General features: G+C 42.4%; 1 protein-coding gene across 3 annotated transcripts in view; it reads right to left on the bottom strand.

The window, feature by feature from the left end:
* Positions 1 to 1,233: 1,233 nt before the first annotated feature.
* Positions 1,234 to 18,630, bottom strand: part of ppm1e (protein phosphatase, Mg2+/Mn2+ dependent, 1E) — a 32,402-nt gene continuing 15,005 nt past the window's right edge. For all 3 annotated transcript variants that reach the window (XM_028421552.1, XM_028421550.1, XM_028421553.1), the window contains exons 3-8: positions 11,266 to 11,387; positions 9,730 to 9,929; positions 9,348 to 9,536; positions 8,978 to 9,121; positions 8,372 to 8,465; positions 1,234 to 8,013 (exon numbers count right to left, since the gene is read on the bottom strand). In XM_028421552.1, the coding sequence (XP_028277353.1) occupies positions 7,082 to 8,013; positions 8,372 to 8,465; positions 8,978 to 9,121; positions 9,348 to 9,536; positions 9,730 to 9,929; positions 11,266 to 11,387 (1,681 nt within the window). In that variant the 3' untranslated portion in view covers positions 1,234 to 7,081. The remainder of the gene's footprint in view (positions 8,014 to 8,371; positions 8,466 to 8,977; positions 9,122 to 9,347; positions 9,537 to 9,729; positions 9,930 to 11,265; positions 11,388 to 18,630) is intronic.

The following is an 18,630-nucleotide window of genomic DNA, read 5'->3' as shown; positions in this document are numbered from 1 at the left end:
TGACAAAGACAGATTAACAGAGTTAGCATCCTTGGTTTTTCTCTTTTAATCTCTTTTGATGTGAGACCATCAGAACAGAGACGTCTGTGACGTCACTCGCAGCAGTCTGAGGATGTTCGAGCCCTGAGGTTTGGATTTACTGCTTAGTCAGTATCCAGAAAATCCCTGTGGTCTGCAGCTCAGGAGGGCTGAGAGATAAACCTGCAGAGATGTGACATGAATAATGGGAACAAGAAAAAAAAATGGCAACCTTTGCTTTTTATGAAAAATTTGATTTTTTTGAACTCTTATTTACATCTTAAGAGATTTTAGTGTAATTCAGAGACTGCGCTTGAAATTGTGTTCATTTATGAAATTTAATAAAGCAGCTAAAGGTTTTCATTACTAGTAATTAATTTTGGTTATATGATAAATTGCTTTATTCAACATTAAGCCACTGTTTCAGTGAATACATTTCTACCTTTTTATTAACATAAAAATAAATTCCGGTATATGTTTCCACTCATAAAATAATCTGATTTATCTGTTTACTAGACTATTATATTATTATTATTATATCCTACTGGATAATTAGATAATTATATCCCTATTACTATTCTTATATTTAATTATCTCAAAATAATATCTGTTTATGTCTGTCTTTCAAGTCACAATGTTCCATCTTTCCATCAAAGCTCATGTTCAGCTGATATTTTTATTTTAAATACTTTAATAATCCCAGAGGGAAATTGCTTAAGGATGCTGCCAAGCAGTGTCATACAATGACCAGCAAGGAGCGCCACACCAGTGAGTGCACTGGAGGCAGTGTGACAGGTAAAGTGCCTTGCCTCAAGGACACACAACAATGACTTAGGGAGGAGCTGGGATCGAACCACCAACCTTCCGGTTATTGGACAATTTCAGAAATGTTACTTGGGCTGATCGCCATAGCTCAGAGATTCACCTGATAACACCTGTAGGATTGTGCTTGTATTTTTCCTCAGATATGTAGTGAAGAAAGCTTCAGTTATTGTCATCTACCTCTCCAGGAAGTCAGTATGTGATGATTCAGACTGCAGGTTTTTTTTTTATGAGCTTCAGTTAGCTTAATAAATTCTGTGTTTGTCAGGAGCGAGCTGGAACTATAGGATAGTGTGTGATGTAAAAGCAGCAGGAGGGAAAAAAAACAGAGGCAGAGACTTGGTCTAATCTTTATATACATAATTAGTCACCAGTTACATTACACATATTTATATACTACAGGAACACAGATAATACAGGTACTCGACATGTTTTACTGTTTTTTTTTCTTTTTCTTTACCTAACCTGCATGTTGAAGAAGAGCCAATCAGGGGGTTTGTCTTCAAGCCTAGAGGATGAGAGGTAGCGGGCCCCTCTCTCGGCCCTCTGGGATCTCACCCCCCTCCCCCCTCTTTGAAACAGGTCTTTATTTAGACATCAGGAGCCCAGACTCCTTGTTCACATGTCCACCCTGCTCAGACACTCCCATACCACTGAAAAGTCCTGCCTCCTTTTATTTTTAAAGAAGAAAGCTTCGCATTCATTTTTCCAAACTAGAGAAACACCCCCCAACACACACACACACACACACACTCAGTGATATCTGATGCTTTTGTGTTTTGGAGGACCTCCTCTCTGGGATAAATGAATGAGAAGGTGACTTCAGTATGTGATGCTCCTCCATGTATGGCTGACAGAACTGCATTTTGTTGCATCCTTCAGCAGAAGACAAACCCACAGAGAGCCTTTTAATGCAACGTCATTATTGCTTACAGAGAAAAAGAACAAGCTTCTTGTGCACATGGACACAGTGCAGATTGATGGAGGGCCCTATAGTTGGACAGTGATGATGGGAAAGCAGTCGTACCTCTGCCTGCTTTCATCATGAGGGGGTGTGGGGGTGGGCTCAAGTTTTTAGTGCAAGCAGGGCGTGTGCGAGGGACGAAAGCTCAGGTGGAAGATTTACCACAGGGGATGCTGCTGTTATTGCTCGTACAGTGACGACTTTAGTGGATATTCAGTATGACGAGTAACACTGTAGAACTATCACAGGGGCTCAGTGGAGGTTTCGGTGAATGCAGCCTGTGGATAGCTCGTCACTGGGAGCACTGTTGTGGGGTTCGCCTCTCTCACCTCCAGAGTGCGGACAGTGCAGCACTGAGCTTTACGTCACAACCTGCTGTGAAACGACAGCTAGAAAAAACCATGAGGTGAATCACGGGGGACAGAAATCTACCACTGTACTGCACAGCAGCTCTGAGGAGTGGCCACAGGTACAACGTGCTTCAGTGTTTCAGTCTGCGCCAAGCGGGTCCCCACAGACCCACAGGTCCCCACAAACCCGCAGGTCCCCACAAACCCACAGAACCACCACCAGCAGCCAAAAACTCTATGACAAGATCTCGTTATAATGACAAAGCACCTCAAATCAACAGTAGTTTCCTCTACTGATTTATAAATGATGGTATAACCTGCAGATTCAAGCCTGTTATTTTGTAAATAGTGACACCTGTGGCTGTAAAGTGAACTGCAGTTAGCACCCTGCTCTGAGTTTCTATATCTCATACCGGCGTTTTGTTATTCTGTCTATACCTGAGTGTTGTTAGCATGAAATTTGAACTGATTTTAGGAAAATCGGCCGATGCTAGAACAATAAGATCATTAGCTAACTTACAGCTAGCAGGCTAACCGCCCCTCTTGACTTGTAGAAACCAATCCTTACTAGCCAATGCTGATATCGTATTTTTCAGGTGAAAGTCTGCGTTCACCATGACCTTGTTACACTGCATGAATCTAGCATTTAGCAACCAGATCATCCTCTGGAGTCTGGATAAATGACACATCTGTGTTAGCAGCCTTGCTAATCAAAGTGTCACATTAATACTTGAAGTAGTATTGAAGAGAAAACTTTGTCATTATAAGAAGATCCAGTCTCCCGCTCGTGGCTCTGCTTCTCTGTGATTGGCTCTCAAGTGAGGCCAAAACTCGTGCGTTCCTCGTCTCTATTCTGCGCCGTGCTAATCACCTAAAACCTGCAGAGCTGTAATGAAAAGCTACCTATTCATACAATTTGATTGGCAAGGTGTGTTTTTTTTTGTTTTTGTTTTTTAAGGCTGACAATGACAACAATGTAAAAAATCAAAGCTGTTTAATTGCAGATTGGCAATTTCAGAGTTTTAGGTGGATAGGTTACATATTGATGGACGTTTCCCTCAGATTGCTTTTCATGTCAGGGTGAAATAAGCGGGGGGTGAAAAACAGCAGCTATAGGCCACAACAGGACATGATGAGTCTCCAGTGAAACCTCCCCAACCTCAGCCTGGTGGTGGTGGGAGATGAAGACAGCCTGACTGTTTTAATGTCTGGCCTAGCTGACAGGCCTTGTGGAGCATGGATTAAAACCACTGATTTACAAGACATTGTTATTATTATCATTATTATTATTACTGTTATTATATATACACTCCTTCAGCACTCGCTCAACTCACAATAAGTACTCATAATATACACATCCACGCCTAAGTGAAGTATCTGAGACGACCGTGTTGCTTGTGAGACAAACACTAAAGCTTCCATGAAGGGATCCAGCAGCTTTAGTCTGTAATGTCATAGCGACAGTACATTCCTCGTAGCTAGATGCCCCCCCGAGAAGAACGAAAAAATAAATAAATACATAACACCACCTCATGTCGACCCACTTCACTGAGTCTCTGAGGACATTCTGGGACACGAGGTACATTCTGCTCCACTGATGCTCTTCATTAGTCAGTCCACAGGATCCTAACAAGAGACTATAGACTGGAAGGGAAGGTGATGCTGTGGCGTGGGGGGCGGGGTTTATCAGCCAGTAAGGCTGGGGGGGCAGGAGAAGTGGAGGCACAGTTTACAGAATCACTAACAATTTGATATTTACTGCATCAAAAGCCCCCCAAAAAAGGGGAAGGAACCATGTTTCAAGATAACAGAGAAACATGTGAGCAATGGAGTAAACAGTGTGCTTGATCTGTAGCTAATGTTAGCCTGTGTGGCTAACTGAGCCAGAGGTGATGTTTAAAGGCTGTTTCCTCCATAATTTTAAGAATTTGTCAATCTATGATGACCACACAGACAGTGCCTGTGTGAGTATACATGTAGGCCCACCTGGCTCGATTGGCAGCTTTGAGGACGAGCATCATGTGCTCACACGGTTTGTGTCTGCAGTGCTCAAACACACTGAATGATCCTCATCCTCACATGTTCTCTTCTTGCACTAACATTAAAAAAACATCAACAATAAGGATTGAATCTTTTAACCTCTCAGTTGCTTGTCTGTGTTTAGTTCCATGGTTATGAATGCAATCAACAGTTTTCACAATACATTTGTGTAACATTACCGTTATGATATGTATGGTCATTAAGTGTGGTTAGATAAAGGAAGTTCATGCAGATAGAAGTGAGCTTCCTAAGCAGTGTTATTGATAAGGGATTATTATGAATATATTGTGACATGTTCTTTGCAGTAGTATTATCATATAAATCAGCAGAGTTAATATTTGATGATTACATTTGTTGATAATGCGTAATGTGGATCTCTATAGAGTGGATGTTTGAGGTTAGATATGTCATAGTGGAGTGAGTCTGTGGTTTTGAAGACTGAAATGCAGCATGTTAGACAGCAGAGAGGGGGCACCCTATTACAGAATCTGGATCAGATCAGAGGCAGATCCAATTATAAAGGCTCTGTGGGACCACGGGAGACGGCCTCGGTGGATTACTGTGGCAGTGGTGACTCGGATGTTTGCTGTGCAGTATTGTTGCACAGAGTCTGCTAACACACCACAACTTTATTTACACATAGATCACTCGTGTTACTGCAGGCTGCTGAGGCACAAAACGTGCAGATTCCTGTTGTGCTGTTTAAAGGAGTTTTCTGGAAAATATACCACTCTCACATCTGTCCGCACTGCAGCTACTCAGCACTGTAGCTTAACATAAAGACTGGAAACATAATAACTGGCAGATTTTAAACATATTAACACCTCCATTTTTCAGATCCTGCTAATCCTGCTAGCACGTTTTAATTAGGCTAGTTCGGTGTAAAGACATGAAGACGATGGTAGCATCTAACCTGGCTCGGTCGTGGTAGGTTGTAACATCATAAATCTGTACATGTACAGCACAGGAAGTCGTTAATTACAAATTGTTGATGGTTTTGAAAAGCCAGCTCTTTAAACTGGACACATTTCCGTAGCTATTTTATTTTAGCTAGTTGGCTAGCTATCATGCCGTTGCTATCACGGCTAATTATTCTCTTTGAGTGATACATTCTTGTAAACACACACAAGCTAATGCTAATTTTACTTTTAGCTCTTCCCCCTAGCCAAGCTAGCGCCCAAGGCTAATCTGTAGTGTCTTTTCTGCTGCCGGCTCTGTTTAAATAGTTGACATGTCACACTTTTATCTGGCTTTGGCTGTTTTAACTTTCACAGGTAAGGAAACACACTATTTTACTGCTATAATACTTATCTTAAGCTAGCATAAAGTGCTGTCAACACTGTGCTAATTGGAGCGAGCTAACGGTTTCAAAACAAAGACATTTGACATTGTTATGAAAGTAATAGAATTTCTTTGGTGCTTTTGTTTTTTTACTGATGATAATAGCACTGCTATGATTGGATTATTAGGCTGTAGATATTTTGCATTAGGTTGTAACTTCATAATTTCCAGATGTGAGAGTGGCATCCATTTTAGCATGAGAGCAAATTCCCAAAATGTCCTTTAAACTAACACTGAGTCATAATATGCCCTGGCTGACAGCACAAGCCAGACTTTAAGGTGACATTAACACATGAGTTTAGTGATGAATTAGTGACGGATGCAGGCCTTAATAACACATTTGGAAGGCACGTATTCTACAGCTATCACCTATCCTGGCCCAACATTACATAAATTTAACTGTAGGAGTGCTGGACAATACTTCATTTTGGTGGTGGTGGGTGGGTGGGTGGGGGATACAGTATGTGGCCTGACAACAACAACAACTATAAAAAACAATACGGTTTTAAATACCCCTCCCTTCCCCCCAAGAAAAGCCATTATCCCAGGGGCATATCCCCATCTGGAACACTGAACTACATGAAGCATTTATTCAGGTAAGTGACTGCTAATCTTTTATAATCCACTGCTAAATGCAGTTATCTGTAGACAAACTGTGGCTGGATAATGGCTGGGTCATCGCCTGTATAGGAGGGGGGGGCAGAACAGCATGTGCCTTTAGTCCCAGAACCACGAGCAACAATTGTCCCGGCCTCCTCTGTCAGTGTTATTCATCTGCCTTCCGAAGGACCGCTGAGGCAGGCTACAGGCCATTAGAGCTTAATTTTAATGCTCGGTCGCTCGACATTCTTGGCAGCTGTCTCGAGACAAAAGCTGATACGTGTCACCTCACTTTGCATTAAATACCTTGGTGACAGGATGAAAGAAGCGGGGTGGTTACACAGTCTTTTTCTCTGCTGGTATGGATAGAAAGCTGTTCTTTCACTTCATGTGATGGTCAGGTGTTTATATGGCTATTTAGTGTGTTCTCAAAGTTTTTCTTTGTTTACCTGAGAGCAACAAAACCTGTCTTGTAATGCTTTTTTCTTTCGTAAAACAGAGAAATGTGGAGCGACCAAGCACATAAATTAATGTGTTCAGACTGATGTAATTGAGTCTTTTGTATGCAAATGTTCGGCTTATACTTTTCATGTCGCATTCAATCTGATCGCCCCTTATCACCCTGCATTTTCCAGCACTGTCTTCCTTTTGAATGATCAATGGCCACGATGGAGAGGAAGCAGTTTTGCGCTTTTACCTACAGCATTAAGGAGCAGAGCGTGTGTTTAGTGGGCCAGCTTACATTAGAAACATCTCAGCTTAGGACAGAGAGCACCACTCCTCCAACAGAGATTCAATAATCACATAACGACTGCAGGAGCCACAACTACCAACTATCAAAAAAAGACATGTTGTTGAAGGCAAAGGTGCGTGGGGTAGGTGGGCTGAGGAGTGGGGGGCGGGACAGGAGAGAGATGAAGGAGATGATTTGGTTCTGGTCACCTCTTCAGATGCCGGCATCGTGGGGCAGGTGAGGCACTGCCATTCCAGGCCTTTGGGGGGAGTAGCGCTGCATGTACGGCAAGTGGCCGGATGGTAAGAGGCCTAGCAGCGCCCTGGATCTGCTTGGCCACCTTCGGCCCCACCTGCGACTACCACAAGCAGGCCTGCGGCTTTGCCTCACCGCCTGGCCTAACAGCATGGCCGTCTGAGGCCACAGTGGGTCCGTGAAGCTAGAGATGCCGGTGCCCTGAAAGGGGGTACGGGACCTGCGCCTCAGTGCACGTTCTTCTCTATAGATGTTGGAAGCCCTGAAGAGGTCGGGGCTAAAGTTGAAGCAGGGGCTTGAGCCCCGGGTCAGGAAGATGCGGCCTTCCAATGATGGCCCCAGTAGGCTGAGGCTAGTTCTGTCCGTGAGCGAGTCCGTTCGGTCTTCGTAGCCGAGGTCAGCGGGAGCTGAGCACTGCTGCAGTGGCCAGCCTCCACGGCTTTTCCCCCCTATGTCCACAGTGCTCCCCCCCTCGCCACCATCACGCTCTACCCTGCCTGCTTCATCTTCCTCCTCCTCTTCCTCTTCCTGTTCCTCCTGTTCCACCTCCGGTACCTCCTCCTCCTCCACCTCTCGCTCCACCACACCCTCCTCCTCCTCCTCGGTGCTAGTGGGCAGTGGAGAGCGTGGGTCCCGCAAGAAGACCACTATGACTGTGATATTATCACTAGAGCCTGCATCACGTGCCGAGGCCACCAGCTTGTGGGCTACCATGGTGGTGTCTCCAGTGTTCTCCTGGAGGTGGTCACTGACCACCCGCACTGCTTCATCTGGACTCACTGTGTCCCAGAATCCATCACAGGCCAGAATCAGGTAGTCTTCTGAGCCATCCAATGGGAAGATACTATGGTCTGCGTCACCGCAGATGTAGGGTTTGTGTTCAGAGTCGCCTGTCAACACAGGTTACAGGTTAGAACAGAGGTGTGCGACCTGTCCAAGTCAGCAGAAAATCTGTACTTCACTTTCTCGGTGAATTTAAAAGCATGTTGGCCAACGTGCGGCTGACTCAGCTGATGACTAATGTCGCAGTGGTAAAATGATAAAATGTGTTTTAAGGAGTTATTTAAATAAGGGTGACTCAGCAGGTCTCTGGTGTGTTTTAAAGCCTCAGAGCCCTGGCAGCAGAACTCAGTGTCTTTAGTCTGGCAGCAGGAGAAGCCAGGGGGCCTCGTGTCACTTCTAGGATGGAGCACAGCACAATCCAGCACACTTTTACTGACTGTCTGACTGAACCAATCAATACTGTACCTATTGCTCTGGATACAGACAGGCTGCCGTTGACCCTCCACGTGCCAAACCAGATCACACAGCCTCCAAGAGCCTCGATCCTCTGTTTCTCATCCTGCAGACACACAAGGTAACGATGGTCACAGTCTCACGCTGCAAATGACTCACAATGTTCTACCTGTACTTAAAGGTATAGCTCACTCAAAATAAGAAATGCTAGAGCTTGTTCTGAGTAGATGGTTCTGTTTTTGGACTTAAGATAGAATATTTGAAGCAGAAATCAAGAAACAAGTGGTTAAATGACAGATTTTTGATTTTGGGTCTTGGACTAGGCATTCATATCTTCATTCAGATCAACATTAATGTCTGTATGTCTAAGACTATTTTGTCTAAGAGATGTTTTACCACTCCCTCTGAGTGGCTTCCTCAGTTCTGCTGATTAATTGTACTGTACCAACCAGATAAAAGGCTCACATTAGGCTATTTAGCTGAACACAAATGATAGAAACAGCAGGAAACAGCTAGTCATGTCTGCCTCCAGGCTTTTCTAAACATATTGCCAAGTGACAGATAAGTGTCTGAGGGTGTGTGAGGAAGTGTGTGTGTGTGTGTGTGTGTGTGTCTCACCTCTCTGTCTGGTTTATGTGGCTTCATCAGCTCCACCACCTGCCCTCTCCTGACCAGAATGACCTGAGAGTCTCCCAGCCACGCAACATGCAACGTCCGGCCCCGCAGGAACGTCACCACACCTGTTGTGCCACAGCGCAGGTTCTGACATAAACACACACAAACACACATTACAGTACTCAGTATTCACAGCACACAATGGCTGCCATGTTGTAGTAACGATTGCACCAGTAGCAGAAAGTTCTAATAGGAGCAGTGTCAACACAGTCTTATACCACAGATGGATTGTTATCCCTCATCTGTGCACTCAGCACTCTGTAACATCCACTCTGCAAGTCTCTGGTTTTGTTGTTGTTGGAGGACACGTTACCTCTCGTGAGGCCTTCCTCACAAAGCGTTCGTCTGTAAGTTTGAAGGCTCTGCGGAGCGCCTCGCCAGGGTCCTGGTGGAAGGATTCCTGCCGAACTAAGTTGACGTGGAGGTGGTTGGCAGCATAATTGGCAGCATCCACACCGCCATGGCCATCAAACACAGCAAAGAAAGCCTGTTCCTCCAAATCCTGAGGGACAGACAAACATAGAAAACACTGATCATTTGTTATCCTGTAGGAGAACCTCCAGCTGACACTCCAGAGAGAAATGAGGTTTTGAAGAGGTTTACTTCAAACATATCCTAGCTATATTCTCCTGCTTTGATTAGTCTGCACGCTGCTCTGTGTGGCTAACTTGTGAAATAGTTGTTGTTGTATCAACCTGAATATTAAAGAGTGTGTTGAAGTCGGGGATGATGATGTGCTTGTCCTCCATCTTGCGCCTCATGTTCTTGATGGCATGGATGGATGTTTCATAGTATGGCTGTGGGCGCCGACGGAACGGCAGCTCCTTCATCCAGAGGTAGCACACCTCGAAAAGCCGGTTAAACACCGCCCGGGCCAGCTTCACCGCCTCCATCTCTAACACACAAACACACACAGACAAAATGAGACAGTCCATTTGCTACTTTACATATAAAAAAACCTTAATTTACTTTGTACATTGGATTCTCTATGATCAGTAATTATGTTGTTTTAAATAGCTTTTCACTGGCTTATATTTGATGGGTTGATTGAAATTAATTAATTTTCTGCTTTGTGAAAAGTCAGAACTTAGAAACTTCTTATCCTCGGGGGACATTGTGCCCTTATAGAACACCAGAGGCCTGTTTTACTTTTTCAGAAAGTCAGATGGAGACAGTCGTTAGAATCAGATAGTGGAGCAGAGGCGAGCCCGTAAGTGGCATCAGCGCTCTCTGTAATAACCATTAGACTGTGAGAGCTTGACCTACTAATGCTAGCTGCAGGTGTAATCATCTATTCTGCCTTTGCTTTGTCTTCTCACTGTCACTCCGCTCTATAAATATGGAATCAGCGAGACAGGAGACGGAGAGAGAGATAGACCATGCCGATGTACTGTGCGTCCCATTTTCCTCCCTCTACCTCCTTATAAGTACGAACACATCAAACCACGGCCCGGTAATAAACTGCACTTTGTGAACTGCCTAACCCCTGCCCCCCCCTCGTCTTGCTCCAAATGGAGATGTTACAGCTCTGCATCTGACATCAAGGACTCTTTATTACACCTTGCAGATAGCTGTAGGAAAAAAAAGAAACAAACAGCGCTGTGCAGTGAAGCAGCATCAAACAGGATGCGATTGGCTGTTATGCAACGCAAGAACTTCAAGTGAGCACACACACAGAGATGCGGATCAGTTTAAGCTTCAGCGCAGGTCTTTCAAAATCACAACATGTGGCACAGCTCGTCTCCAGAACATCATGCGCTATTCACCATATGTTTTTTTTATGCCTGATTAAAGGAGGATAACCAAATGTGAAGTGTCAGAGGGGCAAGTCTTTGGATTTAAAGGGCATTGGTCCCACCTGGAGATCAGTTTTAATTTAAAAGGTGTAGTATTTTAGGGACTATTTGACTACTATCTGAGGTGGATTAATACTCCTTTTGTGGTCTTTGTGTACCAGTATGTTTTATTTGATAGATGCTACAACTAAGCACGTTTTAATGTGATTTTCACTACATGGTGAATGTAGTATAGCTTACAGCTGTTTTGGAGTCACCGGTACTTTCTGCCCTCTAGCGGTCAAACACCACTTAATGCAGCTTTGCGGGGGAGAACTGGGACAAAGCCCTGGTGGTTATATGGCTGTGTATGTGTGTGGGATGAAGTGAGAGAGAGAGACCTAATTTGTGCGAGAGAGAGAGAGAGCAGTCTCGTGGGCTCCCCTGGGGACTCACGTGGTAATGGGTCAGCTCCATCTTCCACATTCTTAATAAGGTGGTGGATGGAGAGGTCAGCCTGCAGGATGTTGTCTGCTGTGGCTCTGGCGAGGGCGGCGGCCAGGGAGCACGGGCAGTTGCTGTGACGAGGAAAGACGACACAGTTATGAATGGGTCAGAAAGAAAAATCATCTTACGGTAATCCTCTGTGGAGGTCAGCGCTGTCGTCTATCATTCATCCAGTTTAGTTGGCTGACAGTAGAGGATCTAGATTTAACAGAAAATGTTATCAAGAGTCAAGAGTATCAACATGTCGGATGGAACAAACAGCATGTTGATGGATTTGCTGTTTTTAGAGGAGTATATACAAGTTTGGCTCATATTATTGGTGGAATTTTGTTCATCCCATGTCAACACAGTAATGAGGCATGCAGTTGTCATTGTGGTGCCTTAAGTGAAATGCTGCCAACAACATTGCTAACATCCTACTGTTCAGCAGGTGCAACATTAGCATTTTTATCCTAGCTTTTAGTATGCTAACTGCTAACATTAGGTCATTCATGACAAGCAACAATAAACAGGACACCTCAGTGTCAGTTTAGCATCATAGCATGCTAGCATAGCTGATCTGTGCTAAATACAAAATGTCTGTCAAACTATGTAAGTTATAAAACAAAGTTATTACAGTGCTCCCTTCAAGGATGTATCTATGGTTGTACTAAATCTTAATATGAACTTAAACATAGCTCCACATAAGGCGATGCCCAAAGTTTTTATTCGCGGAAGAGCCACAGATCTCCATGTAAAAATGTCAACTTCACTGCCAAAAACACATGATTTAACACGCAGCTCTCTTCACATCCCAACATCTGGCCAGATGTCTATGTACCGCTGGAGGTGTGCCGCTTTTTCTTAAGGTTAACAACAGCTAGAGAGGAAGAGGAGGACTGAGAGGGGGGTCGTTTGAAGGACTGAAAGCTTTGCAGTACATGAGTCACTAAGATAACTAGGCCACCTCCAGATGCAGGTAACCATGGTAACCCAATGTCTGGATGCTCTCCATCACATTCAAATTAAGTTAAAATATAAACCTGAAATGAGCTGATGTTTGTTTAGTAGCTTCCTAAATAAAGAGTATAAAGCTGAAGCTGCTCCTCTTGTTTTAAAAGTCCACATAGAGCAGTAGGCTGGCAGTGCACAGATAAATGGCTATTGTACACATAAATACATTAAAAGCATCTGTGAGAGACTGCTTTGAACGAAGAAAATATCTGTTATCACCTGACAGAATATTTTTTATTTAATGTAGTAATTAGAGCAGCTCGTTCAAACCCTCAATGTTTTTTAAATAGTCCATGCTATGCTATGTGTGTTACACATACAGCTGATAAGGGGATCATATATTCATTTAACATGTAGCAGCTGAATCCTCAGAATGATAGTAGTCACTGCACTGCATTTAATTTGCCTCTAATAAGTGAGCCGGTGTTGTCTGAGCACAACACAGGGACAAATTCTGCAGTTTAATATTCTGCGTTTTGGTGTGAAAGGGCCTCTGTGACTCATATGTTAAACGATGCGTTTAATCAGTGCAAACTAAAGCTAGCCTCAGCATCTTTAATGAATGCAGACCCCAGAGAGAGCGAAATGAGTTCATTGTCATGTATGACCGGAAGGCTTAGGGAATATGAGAGAAGACGCAGCATCAAAATATTCGAATAGAAAGTAAGCCCCCATAAAAACTAAAGGAGCTCTCATTTGGCTGCTCTAATAACAAGATACTTTAAGTTTTCTTTAAAACAACAGAGCCTTCAGACAGAAGGTCACACTGTAATTACAGTTTCTGTCTTTGTCTTTATATTTCTTAGAGAGAAAATTAATGAATAAAAAAAGAAGTGCAATATTTTAAAAACAAAATCAATCTACTTTTAGAAAATATTTCAACGTAAATGCCTAAAAAAGGAATATTTGTTTTATCATTGTCCTTCAAAATAAAAGTCTTAGCAGGTATAAATGTACTGAAACTTTCCTGCCCTTCCTTTCTCTCCCCCCCTCTCTCTGAATACATCACAGTGCTGAAACTAGTCTAAATGTGAAGTTTAAAACACAACAGGAAGCACTTGTCTCTCCATGGCAACCACAGAAACTACAAATAACTTAATTGACGACCGTCTCATAGAAATAATTAAAAAGGCGATTACTCATTTCCGTCCTGACATGAACCAGGACGTATCAAGAAGTGTGACGTGGTTTCATAGCTGGCGTTCAGATGACAGCGCACTATATATATATATATATATATATATGTGTGTAGTTTGCATTTGATGTAACAGCAATCTTTGTGCAGCCTTAACCAAAATGCCTCTGAAGACTAATCCACACCATAATTAATTTTCATAACATCAACACCAGAATGTAGTTGACATCTGCTGGTATTTCCTGGGGGATGGTATGAGCCGCTTTTGAAGAAGCCTTTGAAATTACACAGCCATGGTGACGTGACTAGTCTGCAGACGCAGTCTCAGTTGGCATGATGGTAGACTTTACAATAACAGACACCCATCCACTTTTCCTGTCTTTAAGACTGCATGTTCAAACATCTGGATAAAGACAAAGTGTGCAAACACTCAAAACTTCCACAGTCAAAATAATAAAATACTGAGGCTCCTGCTGCTCTGTGAGCCGTAGGCTTCATCAATAAATACTCAAAGAAGGCAAACTCGGACAAAAGATGTATTAAATATATGAGTCCAAATATCTTCCTTCCATGCAGTCTGGGGTCTGGAAGTTTCTTTTTCGTGTTAGTTTTGCATACTTACATACTTTGAGCATACTTATTATGTTTTAGATAATACTGAACTTAATTTGTTATCATTTGTTAAAAAGCTGCTGCACTCGTGACTCATTTTAGTGCATTTGTAGATGGAAATGTGGTCAAAAACAGACCTGGGCCAAGTACATCCTTGTTTAGTGTGAATTGTTTGCCCTCTCTTGACTTTGGTTTTATATTTAGGATGCATTGTGCATCCAGTCTTATAATTCATCTCCTCCCACAGAAACTTTTTTTTTTTTTTATCTGGTCCCTGATTTTGTTACCAAACTGGGTCAAGGGCTAGATACATGAGGCACAGAGTTAAAGCATGCCCCCATAAAGCAGTAACCATAGTAACCTCCTGGGTAAACCTCTCCTTGAAAATGTGGCCTCTGTTTCAGAGAAATGTCTCATTCTTTGTTCCTAAAGCGCAGATCACAGAATGTAACTATGCTGCTGAGACACACTTCATGTAGTGTCTGAGCATGAACAGTTTCTAGACATTAGTCCAGAGGTCCAGTCTGACACGACAGTCTGTGTACAGGTTGTGGACTGACTCTAATTCCTCTTGTTGTATGATGAAAATCATTGATTTAAATGGCCTCATTTAGCCTTTAACTCTTAATACAAACACAAATATAATAGTAAAACCCACAACTGTACATTTTCTTGTCAACATAAGGCAACATTTTATCATAAAAAATCAGAACAATAAGAAAATCTGTAAGATATTGATAGATGGGATCAATACAAATACAATATCATAATTCCACTGGGAAAATTAGTAAAGCTGTCTTTTTAACATTTTAACATCATAAAGGTGTGTTAAGATCTGATACATGATATTTATCATTACCCAATATTTGGCTTATACCAAAATACCTGAAAATATGTACTATTGATTGATTGATTGATTTACATGAAGCCAATTGTACACAATATTATATTATATTTATATATTATTACACAATAATTACAACTACATCTGTCACAAAAATGCAGAGGCTAAGACGTATACAATGACATCACCACACCTGCAGTAAAATGAACAGATGTGTAATTTTAAAGAGGGACAGAAGAAAAAAAAACAAGATGGAGATCAGGAAGAGAGGGGCGGAGACACTCTAACTGTCGATATTTGGGTTTGTTCATCACCAGCATCCTCTTCTCCATGTTTCCATTCATAGAAACCCACTACATTCTCCCCTCTCTCTCTCCCTCTCTGTCTTCTCTATCCTCCCTCGCTCCACCACTGGTTGCCCAGTGGGGGTGGATGCTGAGCTGAGAAGCTCTGATTGGCTGCAGGTCACACAGGAGAAGACGCAACGCACCAATGACATCGCCCCGTGACTTGTGCATCACAGTGAGGTCATGTGGAGCGGAGGAGGATTAAAGGGAGAGCTTAATCTCAGTTCACACCATCACACACTGCAGGGACACGATTCACCTCACATCACACTGTCAGCACTGGTTTCACTGGTTCTACTTCAGGAACATACATTTACTGTACATTCAGCAGTTTCTGTGTAAATGCTGCTCTGCAGTGTCTCAGTGTGCGTCGTCAGGTTTTCTTCTGTCTGTATATTTGAACGTAAAACATGGTTCAGTGTGAATAATTGAACACTTCACTTATTCTGACGTATTTTGGGGAAAAATGAGAAAAGTACGCACAAAAATAAAAGCCTTACTTCCTATATATAAGTATGAATAGCTGCTGAGTTACACATAGCTACACTGGTTAGTCAAAGCAGCATGAGCAAATAAAAACAGCCTTAAACTTTAAAAAAATACAAATCCCATTAAATTTCTTATCCCTGTTTTCTCTAACATTAAATTTACTGTAAAGAATTACAGCAAAGGTTTGTTCATATGAACTCCTCTGTAGTAAAACTTTCAGAAACTAAAAGCGTGCTGCAAAGCGTCTGATACTCATCTGAATGTTGTGTTTTTACACTCGGTGTAACACCTCTGATCACACAGCACAGGCCTATAATAAACCTTCAACTGTTTAATATACTGGTATTCAAGTCTGTTCAGAAATACTTACACTCATGTACTACATTGTGTTTTCTAATATTCTTATATTTCAAAATATATGAATATTGTTGATGTCGTAATAAGAGAAAAATCATCACAGTGGTGGAATATATATCAGACAATAGTGTGTAGATTTGCTTTAGCTTTCTATGATCACTGCTGGTCCTCAGTTAAAATGAGTGGCTATTTGCAGCTGTATATTGGCGGTATGTTTGAGTCAGAGGTGATTACCGCCCTGCTCTGGTGCTTTTGTTCTCCTGTGTGGTCTCTGCTGTGGCTGTGTTTAGCTACAATCATGCAGGGAGCTCTGACAGGCTGCTCGCAGTGATAAAACTGGAGAGAGCTCTGGGTGTATGTGTTAGCAGATGACTCATGCATGCAGCCATGTTTTTTTTTTTTTTTTCTACCATTGCTTTCTACAAGCTTTTTCTTTTTCCACAGAATTAGCCCCGGAGTAGAGCAACAAGGTTGTTTCCATGGCAACACAGAAGCAAGTGACTGACAGTCAATGGTGTCAGTCGTCCTGCTGCCAAACCCACAGAACAAGCTCCCACATCATTATTCTAAATATTGAAGCTTTTCAGTGCCAAGTGGAGGTGAGAGTGGAGATCCACAGGAACTCACTCAGCTCCATCGATATGCTCTGATGATTTGGGCACCGGTCCCTTTTGTAGCAGGCATCCCTCATATTTAATCCTGGAAGACGGTGGACTCTTTTCTAGCAACAGAGAGAAAATCCTCCGGCTATTACCAGCCTCGCTTTGGGTTTTTTTTTTTTTTTTTTTATCCACAATTCCAACAGAAATGTTGAATTAGTGTGCTCCTAACAAATACGCTTATGTGAACACTGTATTCTCGAGAGGCCGTAACAGGATTACATAACACAAAGTGTGCCAGGAAGCCTTTAACTTTGGCATTTTACTGCGGCGTCTCCCTTAAGATGGCTTTGAAATGACTTTGATGAATTAATTTGTCTCTTCAGTCCACACACACACACACACCATGTGGCGCTTTAGTCTGTTACTGGGCTTTCTGGCATGTGATAGTGAATAGCAGGAATCCACTGATGTCTCATCTGAACGACTAGAAATCAAAAACATGAGCCTTTAGTACATGTTTTTCCACTCAACCAAAGGTGAAACCTTGTATGTTTTAATTTTACATTCATGTTCTTTGAGGGTTTTTTTAATTAAAAAAAAAATCTCATATTTTTCTTCAGATATTTTTTTATACACCAACTGCTATGCAAATTGGTTCTCAATACTAAACCCACTTTAGCATGGCATCATTATACAATAATATTGATTTAACCAAAATGAGTGATACATTTTTATTTTTGTCCCTTTAGTCCCTCTTTAAAGACTTTTTAATGACTCCTTCACTGACTGAATGCCTTTAAAGAGAATAAAATGTATTATTGTAACCATCAGTTAAGGACATTTGGTGCCATAGTGAATATTTAACTGCTAAGCAGAGGCCAGATTTACCATACATCCAGTTATGTGACTGTGTGCATGTCACACATACTTCATATATTTTCTGGACTGACTGATGTGTGATGTGAAGTGATGTTTCCACACAGATCAGTGTTGGTTGGTAAGATCCAAAGAAATATCATATAGAAAATTGCGGTCACAAAACAAGGGTCATCACTTTGTTGGCCCACCCAGTTTAACCTCCTCCCTGTGTGGTTGTACAAGCACTCAGTGTTGTCACTAGCAATGATAGTGTAGCTCTAGTGGAGTTTGCATGCACGTCTGTTTGTGCAGCTGTGTTGCTCACTGATGTTCTTTGGAATCAGCCCTGTAGTCACCAGGACAACAACCTAGTAATCAAGGCCAGGTGCCTGCAACATCAGTCAGTTGGTGATGGCACCTGTCACCATGGTAACCAAGACATTTGTGGATTGATATATATGGCAGTACTTTAATGTGTTTTGAAACGACATAACCAAGTATTTTTCATGCCTAAACAATGACAAATACCTCTGGTTAATGACACCATCTGCTCCCAATATTGTTGTTATTATTACTAGTAGTAGTAGAAGAAGTAGTGTCTGTTCTTGAAGTATTGTCTCAGAGTGTTTGCGTGTGGATGAACAGGAGCTCTGTGGCGCAGAGCGGTCAGGCTTTATCTACACAGATAGGGGCATCAGTATTTATCAACAATAAGAAAAACACAGGTTATCATGAGACTGGCGCTTTAATACGAACACTGTGTTTATATGAACACTGTGTCTGTGGAAGTGCTTCAGCCATCCGTCCATCTCTCTAGTGAACCTGTGAGGCGTGATTTGCCGACAGCTCACGACTAGCAGATGTCAACAGAAAGCGTGTGTGTTGTTTTGCCCTCCGAGCAGCGCTACCTCCTAACCTGAGCACACCGCTGGATTTGGTTTTCAGAGCTCTGCTGATGTAACACTGCACTTCACACAGTGTGGAAATGATGGAGTCACTGTGACTGCGGACGTCACAGAGTGCTGCTGTGCATTTGCAATGCCGTGTTCCACTTTTGACAAAGTGCACATTGTTAGT

The sequence above is a fragment of the Parambassis ranga genome, chromosome 14 (genome assembly GCF_900634625.1).
Source record: "Parambassis ranga chromosome 14, fParRan2.1, whole genome shotgun sequence".
Classification (NCBI taxonomy): domain Eukaryota; kingdom Metazoa; phylum Chordata; class Actinopteri; family Ambassidae; genus Parambassis; species Parambassis ranga.
This window is presented reverse-complemented; position numbering and strand designations above follow the sequence as displayed.